Raw genomic sequence first — 21588 nt, 5'->3', positions numbered from 1 at the left:
CCGAAATTCACTGAAAATCTATAGTATACGTAACATAAAGTAGGTTTTCAGTACTGGCAGTGAATTTTGGAACGCAGCCTTAAGTATCTCTAGTGCCCACTAGAGTCACTCTAAGCAGAGTTTGGCTAGAGATTCTTTAATAAGAAATCGGATACCGTCGCCTGTAGATACTAGATTCGCCATGTTTGGATCCAAACCGGAAGTATACTTATCTCACTTTAACTTATTGTAGCAGTGCAGTCAGTGCAGCTAGTACAGCTGAAAAGAACAGACCACTGCTTGTGTTATCATTCGGCTAATGATCCTAACCGGAAGCAGGAACCCAAACATTGGCGCAGCTAATCAAAATGTTGACATATGGTGTCCGATCTCTTATTACAAGATCTGTAATTTGGCCGCATGGTTTCGTCAAAATCTTGCGAGAAAGAGACATATTTTCAACTTAGAGCATATACAGAGTGTCCCGCGTAAGACGTACGAAAAGAAAAATATAAATAGAACACATAAAAGTGAACAAAAATTGTATAAGTCATTTTTCAAATAACCACGTAAAATTTCGAAATATTAATTAAAATAGTTGGGCGCTGACTCGGCGTCTCACTGTGATTGGTCCATTGAGAGTCGGCAGTCGGGTCGGCCTGTATAGTCGGTAGTCTGATACGGGTTTTATGTCGACTTGTGTTATTAAATGAAAAGCACCCTCTCTCTTAAAGGGTCTCTAGGGAGCATGCTCCCCGAACGCATCCTATGAATACCAAGTTGCGTTAGTACACAATCGAGCCCCAGATGTCGCTTTTAAGGTTGCGTTCAAAAACTACTCGAAAGGTAGAGTAGTTTAATTGACCAATCAGAACAAAGAGAACTAAGATTCCTTTATCGTAATTGGTTAATTAAGCACTCCTCTATCCGTCGAATAGGATTTTCGAACGTTTCGAACCCAAGACGTTTTAAAGTGCTTTTCAGTTCTTCGATATTTTATGATCACAGACTGTGTATATAATTTCGACCAACGAGCCATCAGGTAACGCCATGTTTATACTGTAGGTAGTTTGTCGCGCGGAGTGTCGGGTATATATGTCGTCCATTATTTTTCGTGTAATGATATTTCTTTATTTACCTATGTAGTGTAACGCGATTAGAGATTTACAATCCGCTAGACGCACCTGCACCTCCGTTTGATGCGACGAGTTACGGTGCCGTGCGCGTATGTGTTTCGTCTTTTGGTGTCGCGTGTAGACGAACTACATCTCTCTCTCGCACGGCGAGCCGCAGCTAGATGTTCACCTCGCTTCTGCAGAAATTGTTTACCAGTAGGTTTACACGTTTAGGTAGCCGTGTGACAATACACGAAACGTGTTATTTATCCTAAAATCGCAATTTGTTTAACGGCAGTTTAACGCACTGCGATTTAGCGAACACACGCTATGCCACGGTTAGTGTGAGCATTTGCGTGTTTTATAACCTGACAACACGATCGAGTTCTTCGTCCTGTGTATCTTTATCATGTCGCTGTATCTTTGACGAAACATTCAGGTGGTAAGATATTTACGTATCGCTACTTCTTTTATTACTTTCCTTTATCACTCGTTTTGTTTTAGCGTTAACGCGCCAACCATTGTTTAGGTTGAATCAGCGACCATTGTTTAGATCGAATCACCGACCATTGTTTAGATCGAATCACCGACCATTGTTTAGATCGAATCGTCAATAAATGAACATGTTTGCGCGAATGTGTTAAAATGCACTAAATGACTAAATTTACTAATGACTAAATTTGCATCTTCTTGTACTTGAAAATGTATTTACTTTATTTTTAGTATTTTTATTACTTTTTTACATAATAAGTAATTTCCATCATTATTTTTCTTCCTACACTCACGTAAACTTATAATGATAAATTGTATTATTGACATTTACAGTAAGGTGTGTCTCTGGAAACATATACTTAATTAAAGGATATCAAGATGTGGCCGACACAAAGTAACAATTCTAATACAAACTCTGCATCAAATGAAAAGAACTTGCGTACTTTGGGCATGACATCCGCTATCAGTGTAGCTGAGCCAAAGCCCCTCGATATCACTAGAACCAACGAATTGAAAGAGGCCCTCAAACCCTACAATGTTTTTGAATCTGAAGAAGAGTTGAATCATAGGATGGAGATTTTAAGGTAAATCTTGCATGTCCCTGAATATGTATATTTTAATGTGCAATTTTTTTTTTTACTGAAACAACTGTAATAATTGTGAAAATGTATCTATCATTACAGTAAATTGAATGCATTGGTTAAACAATGGATAAGGGATACAAGTATAGCTAGAAACATGCCGCCCAATGTGGCTGAACAAGTTGGTGGTAAAATATATACATTTGGCTCATATAGGCTAGGAGTACATCACAAAGGCGCTGATATCGATGCGCTGTGTGTTGTACCACGTCACATATATAGACAAGATTACTTTACATCTTTTTTTGAATTGCTGAAAATGCAAGAGGAAGTTACAGATTTAAGAGTAAGTAATTCAAGCACGTGTAATACAAGTAATTATTATTTCTTGAATGTGTACATCTAAAATTATAAAAAAACTTCTAATGTATATATATGAAACCTGTAGCATGATAACAAATATTAACGATATTTATTATATTGTAGTCAGTGGAAGAAGCCTTTGTACCAGTCATTAAAATGAATTTTGATGGCATAGAAATTGATATGCTGTTTGCAAAATTAACCCTTAAAGAAATTCCAGATTCAATGGTTGGTAACGCTTTATACTTGTACAAAAGTAATAATTCATGAATCCCAGTTTTATAACAAATATTTCATAAATTTTTAGGACCTCAAGGATGACATGCTACTCAAGAATCTTGATCAAAAGTGTGTCCGCAGTCTTAATGGTTGCAGAGTAACTGATGAAATATTGCGCTTAGTACCTAATATAGAAAATTTCAGACTAGCCCTTAGAGCCATAAAATTATGGGCAAAACGTAAGTTTGCGTAATAATTTAGCAACAACTAATATCCAATGTGTATCTTTGTCTATGTCCATCTTTTGTATTTATATTATATTTGTGTTTATTTTTTAGGGCATGGCATATATAGCAATGTGTTAGGTTATCTTGGCGGTGTGTCCTGGGCGATGTTAGTCGCTCGAACATGCCAACTTTATCCCAACGCCGTGGCTGCTACTTTAATAGAAAAATTTTTCCTTGTATTCTCTCAATGGAAATGGCCTCAACCAGTACTTTTAAAACAACCTGACAACGTCAATCTAGGTTATCCAGTTTGGGATCCAAGAGTAAGTTAATTCATTTTATACTTAATAAATAAAAAATATTAAATATAATTTATATTTAATAAATAAAATTAATTATAATTTATATTTAATAAATAAAAAATATTAAATAATAAATAAAAATATAATATACGTATATGTTAAGATATTTTACATAGATTTAGAAATTTCATACTTCCCATGTCTGTTTGAAAAACTTGTGTTTACTTAAAGCTATAACTTTGAAAATCAATCTTACTATTTCACATTTTTAATCTAATCTATATTTTAGGTTAATATATCAGATAGATATCATTTGATGCCTATAATTACACCTGCGTATCCTCAACAAAACTCCACTTTCAACGTGTCCGTGTCAACCAGAACTATTATGCAAGAAGCATTTGAGAACGGACTATCCATAACCGAGGAGATTATCATAGGCAAGGCGACGTGGGACAAATTGTTTGAGCCGCCAAATTTTTTTAGTAAATACAAACACTACATCGTATTGTTAGCCAAAAGTTCAACCGCAGAAGATCAGTTGGAATGGTGTGGTCTCGTCGAATCCAAAATACGGCATTTGATAGGTGATATATATTCCTATTTATTGTCTTGCTATAAAGACATTTTACTTCTTATCACACAGAATTTCTATTAGATTTCTAGATCCATATAAGATGGGAAAACGGAAATTAGCATAAAATATGTGTAATCCTGAAGTTCATATAAATACCGAATGTTTAATTTATTCAACTGTATAAAACAAATTAGCATGATGTGTTTGTTCTTTTTAACTAAACTTCCTGCACTAATGCAAGAAATACAGTAGGTTTTGAGCAAGTACAACTAGTATTAGTAAAATAATCAGTTTACTTAAATTAGTTTAATTAAAGTAAATTTACAGTTGTAAATTAAAACTGAGACGTAATAATCAAGTATTAGTAAAAATATGTAGATGAGAAGATGGTATTATAATTTGTGTAAGTATATTGTCCTTTTTAATATTCGCTATTAAGTGGCGGATTCTAGGAGTGACTTATGTAATTATTAGTAGGCCACCGTTACGCGCTAATATGTCAATAGCTGAAGAATAGCTAGTATTAGTTACAACACATATTCACTTACAAGCATTTCGGAACATTCTCAAGGCACATTTAATTATACACACTTCCTCATCCTTCTTAAAGCAGTCATAATTAATGTAGACTAGTTTATTTTAATTTTGTAATAATGAAATAAATATCTACACATTTATTACTTTTACAATATTTATTATATTACTTGTCAAAACATCAATACTAAGAATGTATTAATGCTAAAATGGCAAAATTATAACTCTTTACAACAGGTATGTTGGAAAGAAATCCTCATATTACCTTGGCGCACGTTAACCCGGAAGCATTTCCACCGTTGGATCCAGAGCCGGAGAAGCACTGTTCTATGTGGTTTATTGGTTTACTATTTGCTAAGAGCGAGAATCTCAATATTGACCTCACCTATGATATAAAATCCTTCGTGGAGACAAGTAAACTTGATTTTAAGTTACATAATTGTTATGAACATATCCATATAATGCTACAAATATAGAATAATGCAACTGTGTGTATAATTATTACAGTTGAAAGGCAAGCGGAGCAGATAAATATGCTGAAAGAGGGAATGTGGATAGAGGCTAAACATGTAAAAAGAAAGGATTTGCATACTTATGTGTCTCCAAGTTTGCTGAAAAAGGAACGAAAGGTAATTATCACACATAGACTTTATTGATATTGCATATATTAAATTTTAGTTCCTATCATACACAACTCTTATAATATATATTTATAACTCTTATATAATATATTTTATTAAGATATTTAAAAAAATATTTTGTTTTTATCTTCGTTTTAATATTATACAATAAAATAATACAAAATTATAAGACTTATAGTTAAAAATATACAATAAGATTAACCTTCTTATTATCGTGATACGATGGTTAGAATTGAAATAATTATAGGTTTCCGGTGGTGTGCATCGGAACGGCAGCATTGCTGGAAACGGAAATAGCGGCAGTGTATCACCTCGAAATTCAGGCGATACAACAAGCAGAAAGCGATTATCGGATCAAGGAATCGATGCGTGTGGGAAGAAACGACGAGTCAACGATGTGGAGGAACAAGTGGGTAGTCTATACCATAAAGTGCTTTTCAAGGGAAAGAGAATATTCTACTCGAAATTGATCAATATAGGATTCAGGGTATAATTGTGCGGTAATTCTTCGTAGGTGGAGAACTCGTCAATAGTAGTACAATCTTGTGGCGAAGATAGTAATTCCGGTTTTAACTTGGATGAGTACAAACAAAGCCTATCAACTACTAAAGATGTAAGAACTGTATATTTTATGCACTTTTTGCAAACTATTCTATAATATTTACAATACAATATTAGCTAATTAAAGATTGAAATTTGCTGCAGGATTTTCTTTTATTTGTGTCTTATCTTGATAAATAAAAAAAATGAAAGATAAAAGATAATATACTACAGTTTTAGTCTCATGTTCTGAGATATCTTTTGTCGTTAAAACACTTCTAAAAATGACTTATATAAGTCTTCTGATTGACTATAAACCACTTTTAGAGACGTTTTTAGCGATAAAAAAAAAGTTCAGAATATAGGCCTTAATTTTTTACTTTTGCATGCTCAAGGAAGAATTCATATCCTGGCAGAAACGAATCAGAACTCGCGCTGGCAGAAAAGCAGAAACTGTTGACTACTACTTGACTATCAGTGTGAGTTCTGATTGGTTTCTGCTTTTCTATCAAAGTGTGAATTTTCTTTTATACTCTATCCATAAAATTATTAACTCTTTGATTTCTATTGTATATAAAACTCTGTACCATTTAATAATGCAATTCGGTTGTGATATCTATTATAACAGGAAGGACCCACTAGCACATCCACAGTAGCGCAGGAGGGATTCGTTTGCACTTGACCACTGCAAAATTACTATCTCACACCAATCCACAGATGTTCCTCCGGACCATCTAGACTGTAAACATTTCTCACGCAACCATCTACTGCCCACTGTAAGTCCTTCGTCTCGTTAATAAACAAAACAGTGTCACGCAATGGAGGAAGTTATTTCGGATGAAGTTTATCGAAACAGGACTGCGTGTGTACGCGTGTGTACGCGTCGAGTGCATATGGACACGCTATAAGTAATAGTATTTGTAAGAACATCGACAGTCAATGGGAACAATTACGCCAAAAGTTAATGCGATTGTGCCAGTGTCTGTGATGTCTTTTATATCACATTTGGGGGTTGTATAATAATTCTTGAGCCGCATAACCGAAGGAATTGCTGCCACCTGGGAATCTTAAGTCTATTGTCGCTTAAAAAACAAATTAGTAACTATACTTTTTATATATTTCCTTTTGTACATACGTTGTTTACGATGCCTTTTTTATTGATAATTATTTGAACAATGAACTTAAAAGAGAGAGACATGATAATACTTGATGTAACATAATTTTACATATCTTACACATGACGAACAAGAATAGTTTGGTCGAAAATTACACGCATAGAGACGTCGGTGTCTACGAGTGTCTCCCCGTGTTACAAAAAAAAGAAAAAAAAATAAGTAAAAATATATTCTTATATAAAGTGCATTTCCGTAATGCACGCTGCGAAATATGGTTCGAGAGTGTATCGTTTAGTTTCTAAGTAGCTCGTATACTTTATTACTCATATTAGTCACACATGTTGTGATCTGTCCCCTTCGGGACTTTGCAAACAGTACTATATCGTCGGTGTCTCAACACGCGCTACTGTTTGTATTAAATGTAAACTATTATTTACGCGATACTTAATATTGATATTATTTGTAAGGATTAGGTGCAACCGTAATGTAATTACATTGCAACATTCGAGAATCGCCGACACTGGCACAAGTCCGAAAGTGTTTCATTCACGGAACGCCAATGGGAATGAAACACCTCTAATTGGCCATTGACTATCTTGTCGCGTGATTATGTTGCGTATAATAGTTTCGTACAGAGCCGTCTTTTTGTTTTGCTCGGAAACAAAGCTATAGCTTTAACAAACTAGGACGATTCGGACGACTGAAACCATCTGTCACCAATCGGTGAGTTTTTTCAGGTGTACAATTGCCTTTGCTCCTGATCCTTGGCTCTGATCCTTAGTCCCAATTTCGATTATCTTTCTTGATATTATCATCTCGATTCACGTGTTAAAGACATGTCCGCTACAAGGCATTTGATGTTCACTCTTTCGTTCATACTTTTAAAAGGAAATTTATTTACTTTTAAAAGAATACTCCAGTTTATGTAAAAGTCAGGCACTTGCAAAGTAATAAAAAAGGTACGAAGACATGATTTTATTTTTGTCAAATCAGTATTAAGAAATGTAGGTATACCTACCTCTTCCTATGATTATTTTCAATAGAATAAATGATATGTTCGTCAACTCGAAAATGCTCATAGTATTACAGAAGTTGCGACTTGATGATTATCGTTGAAATTTATCCTATTTAAATGTTGAAACGTGCATATATCAATTTTATACAACGCACAATTGAACAGCTACAAGCCGAACATTAAGCATAACATAAAAATGTTGCGTTAGAACACTTTGTAAGTGCTGTGATTTCATGTACAGCGATTGGAAACCATTCCGTTACTTATGTACATATTTGTAGATGTCAGACAACAGGTCACTCTTTCATGTTTTCCGTTTTTATCGTTATTTTATTTATTGATCAGCGCCTGTACTCTGAAAATTCCTACCGACATAACTGTCGGTTCGGTACGTATCGTCGCGAAGTTACTTTATAATATGATTATACTCGAGCCGACAGTTTATCGTTGCAGTCACGTACAAGATACAGGTCAGAAAGAGCATGTTTCCCCTTTGTATACTTAAAAATAGCAACAGTGCTGCCTTGCTTCCGTCACTCCTTTTCGTAGATTCACAATAATTTCATGCTCTCATATAAGATTAAAATATATGTATGTATACTGTAGCGTGCAAGAAGGACTGGATGCGCCCGTGATTCGATCGTGAACTCTCGTTTTTCACAAACATCGACGTTAACATAACGCGACAGTAATGCAACATGGTTTTTGATAATTACCCACGAAACGGAATTATTATTACGCGTGAAACCGTAGAATAATCATAAAGTTATTACGTGATAATTGGCATCGTAGGTCTCCTATGTAGATTCTAGAGGAGGAGGAGGGGAAAAAGATGATATTTCTATAAATATTTTTAATAATTATTCCTTCATATATTTGATCAATAGTGGGAAACCGAGATTTGATCTAAAACTCGCAGATGAAATTTCATTTATTCGTGCGAAAATAATTATTTCGTTCCACGTATGAGACCATATATAAAATGAAATTATGTATTATCGTCTCCGTTTTGTGTCTTTGATATTTATACTCAAAAATATCATAATTTTAGTGTGTTTTCAAACTTGTTTGTCTGCAAAACATTCTTTCAAAAGATTACATTTTATGCAAAAAAGATATTTGTATTTTTTTTTTTATTATAATATTAGTTATATACATATGTTGCAATACTTGCAAAATATTTTCAGAATAAAATATACCGTAGATATTCGTAAATATCTCACAAAGCAATAATATAAACAATACAAGACACGAGAAATGACTACAAATGATATGAATATATGAATTTCCATGGATATATCACGAGACGTATCGTATATTTTATTCCACAAATGTTCAATTATTTCTTAAGAAAGAAAGAAAAATATATATTTTGTTTGAATCCTTTTCCACTAAATATGATTTAGAAATAATTGCTGGCGAGATAGATGCATTTCCTTCAAACTTCTCGTCACGTTCTTCTCAATTTGCTAGCATAAATATACTTCGTGTGCGTGAGGCTCAAATATTTAAGATACAAAATTCTCACACACCATCACAAAAGTCAGTTCATCCGCATATAATTTCATCTTTGTAGAAAAACAAAATACATGTAAATATAAAAGTTTCTTAAATTGATACAGCTAATAATATTTAGAATCTTTATTTGATGGTGAAAAGAACATGTCACATAGATTGTCTCCGACAAAATTGAACAGTCATCCATTTTGCTAATCGACTGCGTAATACTAATCGTCTTCGTATTTACTGCATTCATAAATGTACGTATGATTACGAAATTAACAAAAATTCAACTTCCGGAGATCCGTAATCTGTGTTTTCATTAAGAACGACTAAGTACTACAGCATATGATTCACTGTGCAATACGTTATTCTTCTCCTGTTTTATTTTTTTTTTTTTGCTAAGATGCAGAGCCATCTTTTAGGGAACAATACGGGTTGATCGAGAACCTCTCGTAGGTTCACATGTTTTTAAATGCGACAAAAGAATGTCAACACCATTACGAACAATACGTGAATTGTGCATTTGTCTTGTAAAATAAATGTTAATATTTTTTTTTCATTCATACTGGGTATTTATGTCAAGCATGATCACTGCACCGCGCGTTTCACCAGATCATGTTACAGCAGCATTTTATTGGGCTCCATCGCCTCAAATAAATGCCATGACACTCGGATCTGACATAGAGATTTCGTCTCCATCGTTTGCACGCGTTAATACATCCCGTTCTCCTCTGCCATCGACATTTATATCACATAAACTCCCGACGATGTACGACATAGTCGGTACACCAAGGTTGCATTCTAAAAACATCCTTTTTGAGGAAATTTTACACGATACTTTATAGTATATGTAACGTGAATTACAGATATTGAGTAAAATAAAAAAGGAATGCAGCCTAGAGAGATCGATTGTTACTCGCGAAAAGTCAGACAAGTTCATGCGCGAACTAGATCGATTCATATTATCACACACATTGCCACATGTGTGTGAAATAAAAAAGTATATTAATCTATGTAAGAGAGAGAGAGAGAGAGAGAGAGAGAGAGAGTACATATATTTATGTTATCACGTTTTTTAGATGAACACATTTTTAGAGTTCTCTCGATATCCTCATGATGGAGTTTCTAAATCCTATTTCTTGACTTGTGATTTGGTTTTTCATGAAACTACAATCGATTTACGTCGTACATCGACTATAATGTTCATCCTTTGCATATTGTAGCCTTGAAGCTTTGGGAATTGTACGTTGCACACACTTGCACACACAAACACGCAAGCTGAAACAAGAATTCAATGCAATAAGGGTGAGGATCGTTATCTCAATCATTAGCTAAAGAAATAGGACTACCATCAGAGATCACGAGCAGTGAACATCAATGTTATCTTGTACGTCGACGTACATATCGACGTCTTCTCTCGTTAGTTCGAGACTGTCGCGTATTCAATATATTCGCACCCTTCTCAGAAACAACTATAGACATGTCTGTAGCACATTCTCGCGTAGCCTCTTCCGTCCTGAAAACCACCACCGTTGGCTGACGTGGTCCCCACAATTTCAACTTGTAGGGCAAGGATATAACGCGAAAACGGACATACTTGTCTTGTCATCCACACAATCTTATCTTTTATTCAGTATGGAGAGAGAGAGAGAGAGAGGGAGAGAAAAAGAAAGAAAGAAAGAGAAAGAAGGAACTAAACGAGATGAGAAATACATTTGAGGATAAGTCGAGGATTTATCTCATGAGAGGCGCGAAATCTGCGCGCTCGAAAAACTGTACAGATCGCTTAGGTTTTTATGTCACGAATGTCGAAACGTTGCTGCGAATCGCTGTGAGGATTCCTGCGGATTTTAACGTACAATGTGTTTCCTTCGGCCGCCTGTACATAAACATCCATTCTGCCCGCGTATCGGGAGTCACTCCCGAGTTACTCCCGATTCATATCCTTCGCGGAGCAGACGCGACAGTTGAGTTCTGATCCTTCGAGCGCCGAGTCACGCTGAAACGTCGGTTTTGTAACGAGAAATCCGCAGGCAAGAGCCTGCGACAGACAGAGAGAAGCGGGCGATTGCTCTCGATCGGCTGGAGACACACGTGGGGAAAGTCACCGAGAACACGGTGTGTCCTAGCGAATCTCAGCTTCGTACGCGACTTGAGAGATAACAACTGTCCGGTTGAATTGTGATACAGACACATTGCGAGCCACTTGACTTTACGTTTGCGCGCACCTCTCGCTACTTGTTTGTGTGACACTCTCGCGAGCATTCGCGTGCCGATTTTCACGATATACATGTCCACGAAATACACCCTCGAGATCGTTGTCAGCACCCGCGATTTCTCCCCGGACGATTTCACGTGCGATTTTACTCGTTCTGCATGTTCCCGCGAATGTTTCCCGATGCGTCGCGGGCATTTGGCTCGCGCGCATGCCGCTCAATATAGATCGAAGATGAATGTTGTGTACACGCGCGCGTAACAATCACACCGATTCCGCCGCGCACTCTCTCGCAACTGGCAATAGCACAAAAGGCAAGGACATGTATAATTTGTATCCTCAACAGATGTACACTCTCTGTATCTTTTCTGAATAAACAGAAATAAATTTTTCTTTTTCCACGTCTCCTCCAGCCAAGATCTCGCGTTGCGTCGCGTCAGGACGAGACGAGACCCCCGAACATGCGTCTCGAGAAAAAATCTGTGATTCAACTCGTCTCGTCCTGTCGAGACCGACAAGTTCTCTTTCTTCTTCCCGTCTGACCTCCTGTCCGTCATCCTTCGTTCTAAATGATTAAACATTGCGATCTACGCTTGATTACGGCATAAATTGACCTTTGATGTTCCACCGTTATTATACGCTTGAATTTTATAGTGAGTTTTATTGATCATTAACGATCATTATCAAATGTATTGGATACTCTATACGTTGAATAATATAAATGATATCATTGTATCTTGTCGATGCTTACTTTCGATGCATCTAATTCAGGTAATTATGCCATGAAATATTGTCCAACTGCTTATGAAATTGGAGAAAGATTGACCATTTGAGAGCTAAGATAGTTGTAATTAAAATTGACATTTTTCATACGTGTTCCTTGAGAGAGCTATTTTTAATTTGTAATATCTTCTAAACACTACATGTGAGATTTTGATGAAAAACTACTATGATATTAATAGTTGATATACAGATATTATATACAAATTCCAGAATTATTGACCATTTGATTCTCAAAATATAATGATGGAAAGTTAACTTATAATAACAGTGATGTGGAAAGAGTTCATAATTTATAGTGGTACTCGAAATATATGTGCATATATTAAAATACTTATAAACTTCTTTTCATTACCAGTATATCTCTATTAAATAAACTGATTCATAAATAAAGCACTCATCAATAAAATAAAAAAAATAATTTGTATTTGTAATATTGTATATATGTCCTATTGTAGTATTGTAGTATTGTATATGTATTGTCCTATTGTAGTATTGTATATGTTTTAATTTCGTTTCAAAATAACAGCGATATTTGGATAGTATAAGTAAATATATAAACCTAGTTTTGTTTGATAAATGTATTAATAACCTTCTTGATATTCCACTTGAAAGTATAGATTGTATCTAGCGATACAATTAACAAAAATTAGAGAATATAGAAAATATTAAATGCTAAAAATAATACAAATGTTTCTTGCTGCTTTTTTTCTTCCTTCCAACGCCACATCATATGAATATTCTAGAGACTATAAAACAACAATATATTACACAAAAATAATTATACTTATTTTTCATAATATATATAATCAAGAGACTCATTGACTTGCATGTGTAATAAATCAAAATCCATTCTAAAGGTCGGTACAGTTTTCAATACCGAGAGATACGCCACGAACACCTTTACGACTTTTAAGAAAATATTGTATCCTCGAACTCTTCTAATTGATTTACAGATCGTACGAGCGATAAATATAAAAAGCTCGTATGGGATATCCGTGGCTATCCTGCAAAGATCGTGTCAAATTTACTATGCCGAATATTTTCAGAGAGAAGACATAAAACTGTCTGGTCGTTAAATATAACGGCTTTCGCGATCGAGCAATGCATATCATTAGAAGACGTATGGACTTAATTGGTAATTCGTGCTAGTTTGTGAAATAACACATTCAACGTCACGCTTTGAAATAAAAAATATCTCTGTTAATACAATGTCTCTGTTAATAAATATCTCTGTTAATAAATTAGACACAATAAAGAAATAAACGCAGAAACATGTTCTCGCTTTACTAATCAAACATTCTCCCAGGAAATAAAGCAGAACATTAACAACACTACTGCCACCAAATAATTCGTAAAATATTAATGAAACTAATAAGCATACTGCATCTGGACGCAGCGTGCCAGATTAAGATGTCCAAAATATGTGTGTGCCTTATGAAAGTTAATTATCTTTGTGAATCAAACGCAAGAGCTTTTGCTTGTCGTATATGAGAACCTTCATCCCGTAATAATACTTGGACGATCGTGGATCGGTATTTCTCACACGATGACCGAGAATCGACAGCTGACCGCACAGATAAAACGTCAAGGAAACCAGGAGACTGTCTGTTGCGGTTGCACCGATCGTCAAAAGTATGCTGGACGGCACTAAATATGCGCAAAATAGCACGTACGAACGCACCTCTGATATCTCGTAGGCTCGATTTACGCGAGCAGGCAGCTCGTACGGAAGAGTGCAGTTGCCGGAACCTGTCAGGGAATCCATAGCGTTCTCCGTTATTCGCGGGATAACGTTGAATCGTAAACCGTTGGGAAGAACACTTTAACGTTACGGGAGATTAAGACATTCGCACGAATATACGGGATATTCGTCTGTGTGTATGACCACGCAATGAATAATTATTGAATTATTTATATCATTACAATATTTACGTAACATCCTGATTATTTATTAATTTATTTACTATTTTAAGAAAAATTGCTTATAAATTTACGCAACATCTTAATCTTTTTGGTCAACAATTCGAGAAAAGATGATTATATATAATTATATAATGTATTTGTTTATATATAATTATGTAGTGTAATTGTATAATGTGTGAATTTTGTCTCTGTATAGTTCTATGTATAATCATAAATGTGTGTAATTCTATATATTCATACGGACAAAAATCCTGCTATACAAAAACAATTAAAATAACTGCTTATGTTTGTAGCAGTCCGTGATGTCGGACTTAAATTAAGAGAAGGCTTAATTGAATGAAAATATCCATAGTATTTTATAGTATTTTAATATTTTCGCATAGAACATTTTAGAATCACAAAATATTTTCGAAATTTTTATTCAAAACAGAAAATACAAAAAACTTTTTATTATTATTAACGTTTATATTAGATTTAACTAACAACGTATTTAATTTCATCCTAGTTTAATTAAATAAAACAATTTCTTCTTTTTTCATTCAACAAAATTTCTCTCCGTGTAGACACGTATAGATTATATGTGTGGCTATATATATACCAGGTGTAGAAGTATGAAACCGGAATTTTTTTATACAAATAAGACGTCTGTTGTTCGAAAGTGATAAATAATACTTTATTCAAAATAATTTCCACTGTTTTGAACACATTTTTCCCACCTCTCTGGCAGTTTATGAATGCCGTGCCAAAAAAACTTTTCATCTTTTGAAGCGAACCAGTTATCTAGCCATTTTTCCACATTTTCATACGAATCGAAGCGTTGGTTAGCGAGAGCGTGTCCTAGCGATGCGAACAGGTGATAATCGGACGGAGCCAAGTCTGGAGAATAAGCCGCATGCGGTAGTAATTCCCAACTGAACGACTCGATCGTTTCCTTGACCCGTTTTGCTGTATGTGATGGGGCATTATCATGGAGCAAAATGACATTGTGTTGCCTTTTTGCATATTCTGGTCGTTTTTTAGTCAATGTTCGATTTAAATCGATCATTTGTTGTTGGTAGCGATTAGTATTGACGGTTTGACCAGGTTTCAGCAGTTCATAGTTCATAGTTCATAGTTCATAGTTCTTCGTTCCTCACGTCAAAATCACCACTTTTGAATTTTTTAAACCACTCGAAACACTGAGATTTACCAAGAGCATATTCACCGTAAGCTTCGACAAGCATTCGATGTGATTCTGCAGCAGTTTTCTTTAAATGATAACAGAAAATCAATGCTGTCCGCAAATCATAGTTAGTAGGCTCGAAACGTGACATGTTTAAGGTTATACAAAAATATACTAGAGAATGAAAGTTGGGGTTATGTTTGTTGACAATATTCGTCAGCTGTTAGGAGAATATAATAGCGCGGCAGTAGCGGTCTTACGGTCACTAAACTGAACGCTGGCACCATTTATAGGGGAATTCCGGTTTCATACTTCTACACCTGGTATAGAGACAAAATTTATATATAGGTTATATAATAATTTATATATTTACATGTATATGCTATTATATACATATATATGTATATAATAAAGCACATTTTAGGAGCACGTTTTTCTACTCCCTCGACAATTTTTTAAAGTTCTTTAAAATAATTTTTGAGTTATTAAATGTGTATTTTTGAAAATGGGCTCAAGTGTGCGTATCTCGCTCTACTATCTCCTGGAATACAATTTGAATGAATATGCTTCTATTTTCTCAGTAACATGCCTAAAATCTTAAAAATAACTTGCCAATGTCCAAATTTAGACATTTCAATGATTTGGCAAATCAAATAAATCGAATTACTAAATATTGAAAGAAACTTTTAAAAAATACTATTTAAAATACAACAATAGTATTGTTTTATCAAATAACATGGTTTCCTTGAACAAAATAAAAGTTGTTATTTTCGTCATTTTAAAAAATGATATTTTGTTTAAGAATATGATATTTTAATGAAACAAATCAAAATTAAACAAGTACGAATATTAAATCTACAGAAACTTTTTTCTCCGAAAAAACGATATAAGAAGTATAAGAAATATGTAATACAACTAATTCTAGTACTAATATCTGCCACTAACAAGTACTATTCTAAGTACTATTCTATTTGTCAGTAATGGCTAAATACTGACTTAAGTCGCGCTCCGATTGTCGGGTCCAACGTATATAATTATTTTTGTTCGGGATTCTTGTCGCTCACGCACGTTGCCAGCATATGTGCACGCAAATTCGCGCAGAAGTTGAAATTTCAGAAATTGAGGCGTAGCACAGCGCGCAACAACGATCGTCTAAACCAAAATAACGAAGTGACTGAACTTGACGCGAAAAGAAAATTTCGCATCATTTTCGTGCCATTTTCGTCCTCAGTCGATATCGCTTTGTTTATTAATGCATAATCACATGTTCCCATGGTGGTGCTAACATAAGATATCGTGCGAAATTTTGCCAGCAAATTGCTCACGCGACTTGAGCATGTGAGTAATCTCGCGCGGCGCAGGTAAATCTGCATGTCTCATGAGCCGCATTATGTCGTATTTCAGGCGCGACGCAAGATACCTTTGACCTCGGATCAAAATATTTCTCCCCCGATCGTACTCTGCTGGCAAAGAGTAGGAGAAACCGGGATTAGATGTCCTATATTTTAGAATTTTGAAGTTACAACTTCTCAAGCAACTAATTGTTGTAATTGATTGAATATATAAATATGGCAACTTTCTTCTATGTATTAATTCCCATCACGACTCTATATTAATCGTATATTTTGTTTTGTAATAACCAAAATACGAACATGCAGCAACATAGCCATCTCGCTTTGGTACCGGATTCAGTTACCCAGTCAGGCAAAGTAAAAAAAGCCACGTATAAAATATATATCCTGATTAGTAGTTTCAGAGTATCTGCGAGAGATCTCCATAGTCTTCCTGCCAGTCTTTAATTATAGGTCAACTTTATCTCGTCCGCCTATAGCTCTATTTTAATCATTATATGAATGAAAATTGCATTTATCATCAGAAACAGTATATCATACACTTGCAGGAGAAATTTCATTCTCTCTCTAACTAGTAATACATATTTTTTATTCAATCACAATGGAGAATATTAATACAAAATTTCTAGAAGCTCGAAAATTTACTTTGTCTCTACTACCAAGTCAGTTTTTTCTATTTTTTTAATATGATATTTTAATATAATATTTCTTAATATAATATTATTCCACTTTTAATGAAATTCAGGGAAAAATATTTATGTGTTCTGAAAGGACCTTTTTTTTCGTGATTTTGTACTCATTATTTCTCTCAAAATAAATACTAAAAAAGCATATAAGCAACATATCCCTGGCGCTATATAGCCCCGATCTCCCCTATTAGTTCCAGAAGTAGATTCACGTCTATATCTTTAAATCCTGTCTGCATCATTAGCTAAAAAAGTATGATGCAATTTCTTTATTACGAGTACTATTATTATCGCTGCTGAAAATCATAATTTGCAAGATCTGATAGCGTGTTTTGTTATCACACATCAGTTTTACTTTGATGAGATAAAAGTTTTATTGACGCACATTACTACATGTTAAAATTTAGTGCAGCAACGCGTTAAAAAGCTTGAAGAAATATACACGAAAGCTTCTCCAAGGTCAACGAAGAGCGCGTGTGCAATGCGCCAGAGTTTTCCATCGAGCAAATGGATGTAACTAGTGTCACAGTTAGAGTGCTGACCACTTACACGTCGCATCCCCCGCTCGTGTGTACAAAGTCTAGTATATAATAGTGATTGGGACTCACAGAGTTTTGATACAACTTTCCATAAACGGTATTGAAACATTATGAGGTACAAACACATCGGTTTTGTGGGTGCATCACTAATTACAACGCTCTGTCTACTTTCTGGACTCATGTATTACTTCAATCAAGGTATGATCGGAATAGCAAGTAATTTCAAGCAGATTATTATCGACTTTACTTTTGTGGCTCCAGAATTTCGATAAATGTTATCGTCTTTTTTACAGTAATAATGTTCTTTTTGCAGTGATATTTCGGTATGTTATAACGAAAATCACAAAAGATGCCGAGATAAAAGTTCGTTGATTGCTGTAATTACAAAAATGACGTTCTTTGAATCGCATAGAACATTGTAGAATCACATAAAATATTTTCGAAATTTCATAAATTTTCCTTAGAAACAGGAAATTCAGAGAATTGTACTTTTCATTACTATTGACATTTACATTACATTTAATCAACAATCTTTTTTTGTCGTTTGCAATTGTTGTATATGATATTTTTCTTCTCTTTTTAAAAGGCTACGCGCAGTGTAATGGATTGTAGAAGTGTAATGATTGTGAAGTGATTGAGTATCGTTAAACATACGGACTATTTGAGTAGCTGTTTTCTATTCCGTGGCACGTACGCGCCGTTCTTACGAGATAAAAAGGCGTCCTTCACGTTCTCTCGGAGCTACTAGATTATTATTGTTTCCACAGCAAAACGTGAAAACGAGAAATATATTTGATAGTCGTCATTTCTATACACATGATACTGACTGTTGTATACAATCCTCTAAAAAGATGATTATAAATTTTGTAATAACAACAAACAAACAAACAGAGAATAATGTCAAATTTTTTAAAACATTTTCGCACGCATTTCAGACAAGTGTCCTGTCGGTACATTCCAATGTCACAATAGTACCACATGCATGCCACAACGTAGTTGGTGCAATGGTATATTAGACTGTCCGTTGAGTGACGATGAATCTGTGGAAAATTGCTGTACGTTTCATATTTTCATCACATTAGTGTTTAACATACTTTCTGTTGAATCCATGTTTATGGTTATTTTAATCTATTCATGATTTTTCGTGACTCAATACGTTATACTTTTAAAATTAAATAAATTCTATAGATTAAATAGATTCTATTAGATTGAATAGATTCTATGTAAAAAATTCATTAATTAAAAAATTGTTATCATTAATAATATGCGTTTTAGTCGCGTTTTCCGAAATTTATTGAATTTGAAAAAAGAAGTTCTGATTTTTAGATTTCCGAACGTAGTTTCATTCCCTTCTTGAATCGATAATTTTACTATACAGTTGACACACACGGAACCTGGGATTGGTTTATGAAAGACAGGGATTGGGATTGGAGAGACTTTGAGAATTGCGGTAATATTGTCAAATATGTAAATGTCTGCAGTATACCGCGAGGCTTATGCAAAATTTCACTTACTTTTCTCTGCAGATGTACTTGAGGTTCCCGTTAGGTGCACCTACGACAAATGTTGTGTGATATGTGCAAATTATACTGACGTGCCTCAGGACCTGTCATCGAATGTCACAGTAATGTACGTTTTTCACACAAATTGTATCGTTGTTACAACAAAATATTAATTATGTTATTTGTAGAAAAATGTTTTTCTTTTTTAAGTAAGAATGATCAAGAAATATTTGCAATTTTACCAATAATAAATTAAACTGAACCGTAGGTTTCCTCAAATCAATTATAGGTATCTCGTTCTTCATACACACATATACACACATGTTACCGCTATTAATTATTAATAATACTAATAATAATTATTAATAATGCTAACATAAGATTTTTGCAGATTCTTAACTGACAATTCCCTCACGCGCTTATCTCGTAGTGCGTTATCAAGATATCCGCATATACGTTTATTGTAAGTTATCTATGTGCAATATATCTTCTATGTAACTCTTCTATACGCAAGGGAAAATTCACAAACGTTGTAGTTTTTTATAATCTCAGGTATCTCGATAACAACCATATAACTAAAATGGAAAAGGGAGCGTTTCTTCGTCAAAATGAATTGTTTTGGCTGTGAGTATACAATATATACACAACTGATATTCAATATATATACAAGACCCTTATAGAAATATCATACTAAGAATCATTGATAATTATTTATTATCCAGTATTTTTAATACTGAAAATAAGTAATTATCAATGATTCTTAGTATGATATTTCTATAAGGCGATATCCCAGACTCTCCTCCACAATTTTTGTGGGAACATAGAATGGATTGAAGTGAACATAAAAAGTCTGATACCGTTTTGCGGTATTCGCAATAAATCTCGAGATAATAATTAAAGAAGATTAGAAGATTTGAATAATTACGCGCAATATGGTAGGTAAATTATAATAGCGCCGTTTGCCGTTGTGTACTTATACGTTAGGTCAAGCTCAACAAAAAAGTCCTCTATTATTTTGCAAATGACCACACAGATTTTTAGATATTAATTAAAGAATATTTTTGATTATCGCGCACAATCATATAACAATTTGATTTTTTAGGCTTTCGCGGTGTCCATGCATATTAGATTTGGTTTCCGGGTTTGAGCCGCGTGGATTCATCTTTGTTTGATTCCGACGTTTCGCGAACATTTTAGTCTGCTTCATCATCGGGTCGTTCCTCCTTGATGAAGCGGACTAAAATGTTCGCGTCGGAATCAAACAAAGATGAATCCACGCTCAAACCCGGAAACCAAATCTAATATGTAACAATTTTCTTTCATTAATAATTACAAATATCTATATTATTTGTAAAATGATAAAGATCTTTTTGTTCAATTTGACTTATGAAATAGACAAGCACACAACAGCACATCGCCACTACAGCTCATCTGGCATATCGCGTGATCATTTATTAATTTCTTTAATAATATCTTGACTATTATTATGAATATTGCCAAACGGTATAAGACTTTTATGTTCAACTCAATCCGTTTTACGTTCCCACAAAAATTGCGAAGGAGAGTCTGGGACATCTTGTATATATATATACAGGGTGTTCCGTAAGTCGAGGTCAATCGCTCGGGAGATGAATGGGGAACCAAAAACAAGAAAGAAAGTTGATACAAACATAGGTAAAAAAATGCGTTGTTTTCGAGTTATCGCCATTTTTATGTTAAAATTTGAAATTGCTTTGCCTTCGAATTTTTTTGTCAAAATTGAAACATAAGATGGTTTTTATGAGTTTCAAAACACAACTAAAGTCAAATAAAAGTTGCGGGCTGCTTTAGCACTACCCAGGATGCACCGCGTGGAAGTAAGAGAGGGTTTGGAGTCACTAAATACCACAGGAGTGACGAACTGTGGAATCCTGATCTCTGCCAAGAGATGCTAAGCGGGCTGTACCTCCACGCGATGCATCCTGGGTAGTGCTAAAGCAACCCGCAACTTTTATTTGACTTTAGTTGTTTTTTGAAACTCATAAAAACCATCTTATGTTTCAATTTTGACAAAAAAATTCGAAGGCAAAGCAATTTCAAATTTTAACATAAAAATGGCGATAACTCGAAAACAACGCATTTTTTTACCTATGTTTGTATCAACTTTCTTTCTTGTTTTTGGTTCCCCATTCATCTCCCGAGCGATTGACCTCGACTTACGGAACACCCTGTATATATATATTT

General features: G+C 34.5%; 2 protein-coding genes and 1 pseudogene across 6 annotated transcripts in view; 2 read left to right on the top strand and 1 right to left on the bottom strand.

Annotated features, from left to right (window-relative positions):
• Window positions 1-1012: 1012 nt before the first annotated feature.
• Window positions 1013-11835, top strand: LOC116851411 (poly(A) polymerase type 3). Of its 3 annotated transcripts, XM_032830770.1 has the most exons (13): window positions 1013-1536; window positions 1624-1798; window positions 1920-2170; window positions 2270-2513; window positions 2654-2758; window positions 2838-2988; window positions 3088-3299; window positions 3568-3865; window positions 4627-4803; window positions 4897-5018; window positions 5278-5439; window positions 5545-5643; window positions 6199-11835. In XM_032830770.1, the coding sequence occupies exons 3-13, from the start codon at window positions 1965-1967 to the stop codon at window positions 6250-6252; spliced, it is 1830 nt and encodes a 609-aa protein (XP_032686661.1). In that variant the 5' UTR covers window positions 1013-1536; window positions 1624-1798; window positions 1920-1964; the 3' UTR covers window positions 6253-11835. The 3 variants fall into 3 exon arrangements, with proteins under 3 accessions (XP_032686661.1, XP_032686662.1, XP_032686660.1); XM_032830771.1 differs by lacking the exon at window positions 1624-1798 and having other exon boundaries at window positions 1013-1533; XM_032830769.1 differs by lacking the exon at window positions 1624-1798.
• Window positions 11836-13148: 1313 nt separating this feature from the next.
• On the bottom strand, window positions 13149-14110 carry LOC116851427 (annotated as a pseudogene).
• Window positions 14111-17858: 3748 nt separating this feature from the next.
• The window catches only part of LOC116851422 (relaxin receptor 1), a 15293-nt gene continuing 11563 nt past the window's right edge, over window positions 17859-21588 (top strand). For 2 of the 3 annotated variants that reach the window (XM_032830788.1, XM_032830787.1), the window contains exons 1-6: window positions 17859-18061; window positions 18799-18918; window positions 19242-19313; window positions 19390-19492; window positions 19757-19828; window positions 19918-19989. In XM_032830788.1, coding sequence (XP_032686679.1) covers window positions 17974-18061; window positions 18799-18918; window positions 19242-19313; window positions 19390-19492; window positions 19757-19828; window positions 19918-19989 — 527 coding nt within the window. In that variant the 5' untranslated portion in view covers window positions 17859-17973. Of the gene's footprint in view, window positions 18062-18798; window positions 18919-19189; window positions 19314-19389; window positions 19493-19756; window positions 19829-19917; window positions 19990-21588 lie in introns of all 3 variants that reach the window. The other variant, XM_032830789.1, reaches the window with a different exon arrangement.

Source organism: Odontomachus brunneus, unplaced genomic scaffold, assembly GCF_010583005.1.
Source record: "Odontomachus brunneus isolate Ranch 3 - 2012 unplaced genomic scaffold, Obru_v1 Obru_scaffold_175, whole genome shotgun sequence".
Taxonomy (NCBI): domain Eukaryota; kingdom Metazoa; phylum Arthropoda; class Insecta; order Hymenoptera; family Formicidae; genus Odontomachus; species Odontomachus brunneus.
The sequence above is the reverse complement of the archived record's forward strand: the minus strand, read 5'-3'. Positions and strand labels throughout refer to the sequence as shown.

Coding starts and splice junctions, on each gene's coding strand:
- LOC116851411 (XM_032830771.1), top strand. CDS start 1,965: ATGTGGCCGACACAAAGTAACAATTCTAATACAAACTCTGCATCAAAT. Junction 2,989..3,087: donor CATAAAATTATGGGCAAAAC/GTAAGTTTGCGT, acceptor TTTATTTTTTAG/GGCATGGCATATATAGCAAT. Junction 5,644..6,198: donor GCCTATCAACTACTAAAGAT/GTAAGAACTGTA, acceptor CTATTATAACAG/GAAGGACCCACTAGCACATC.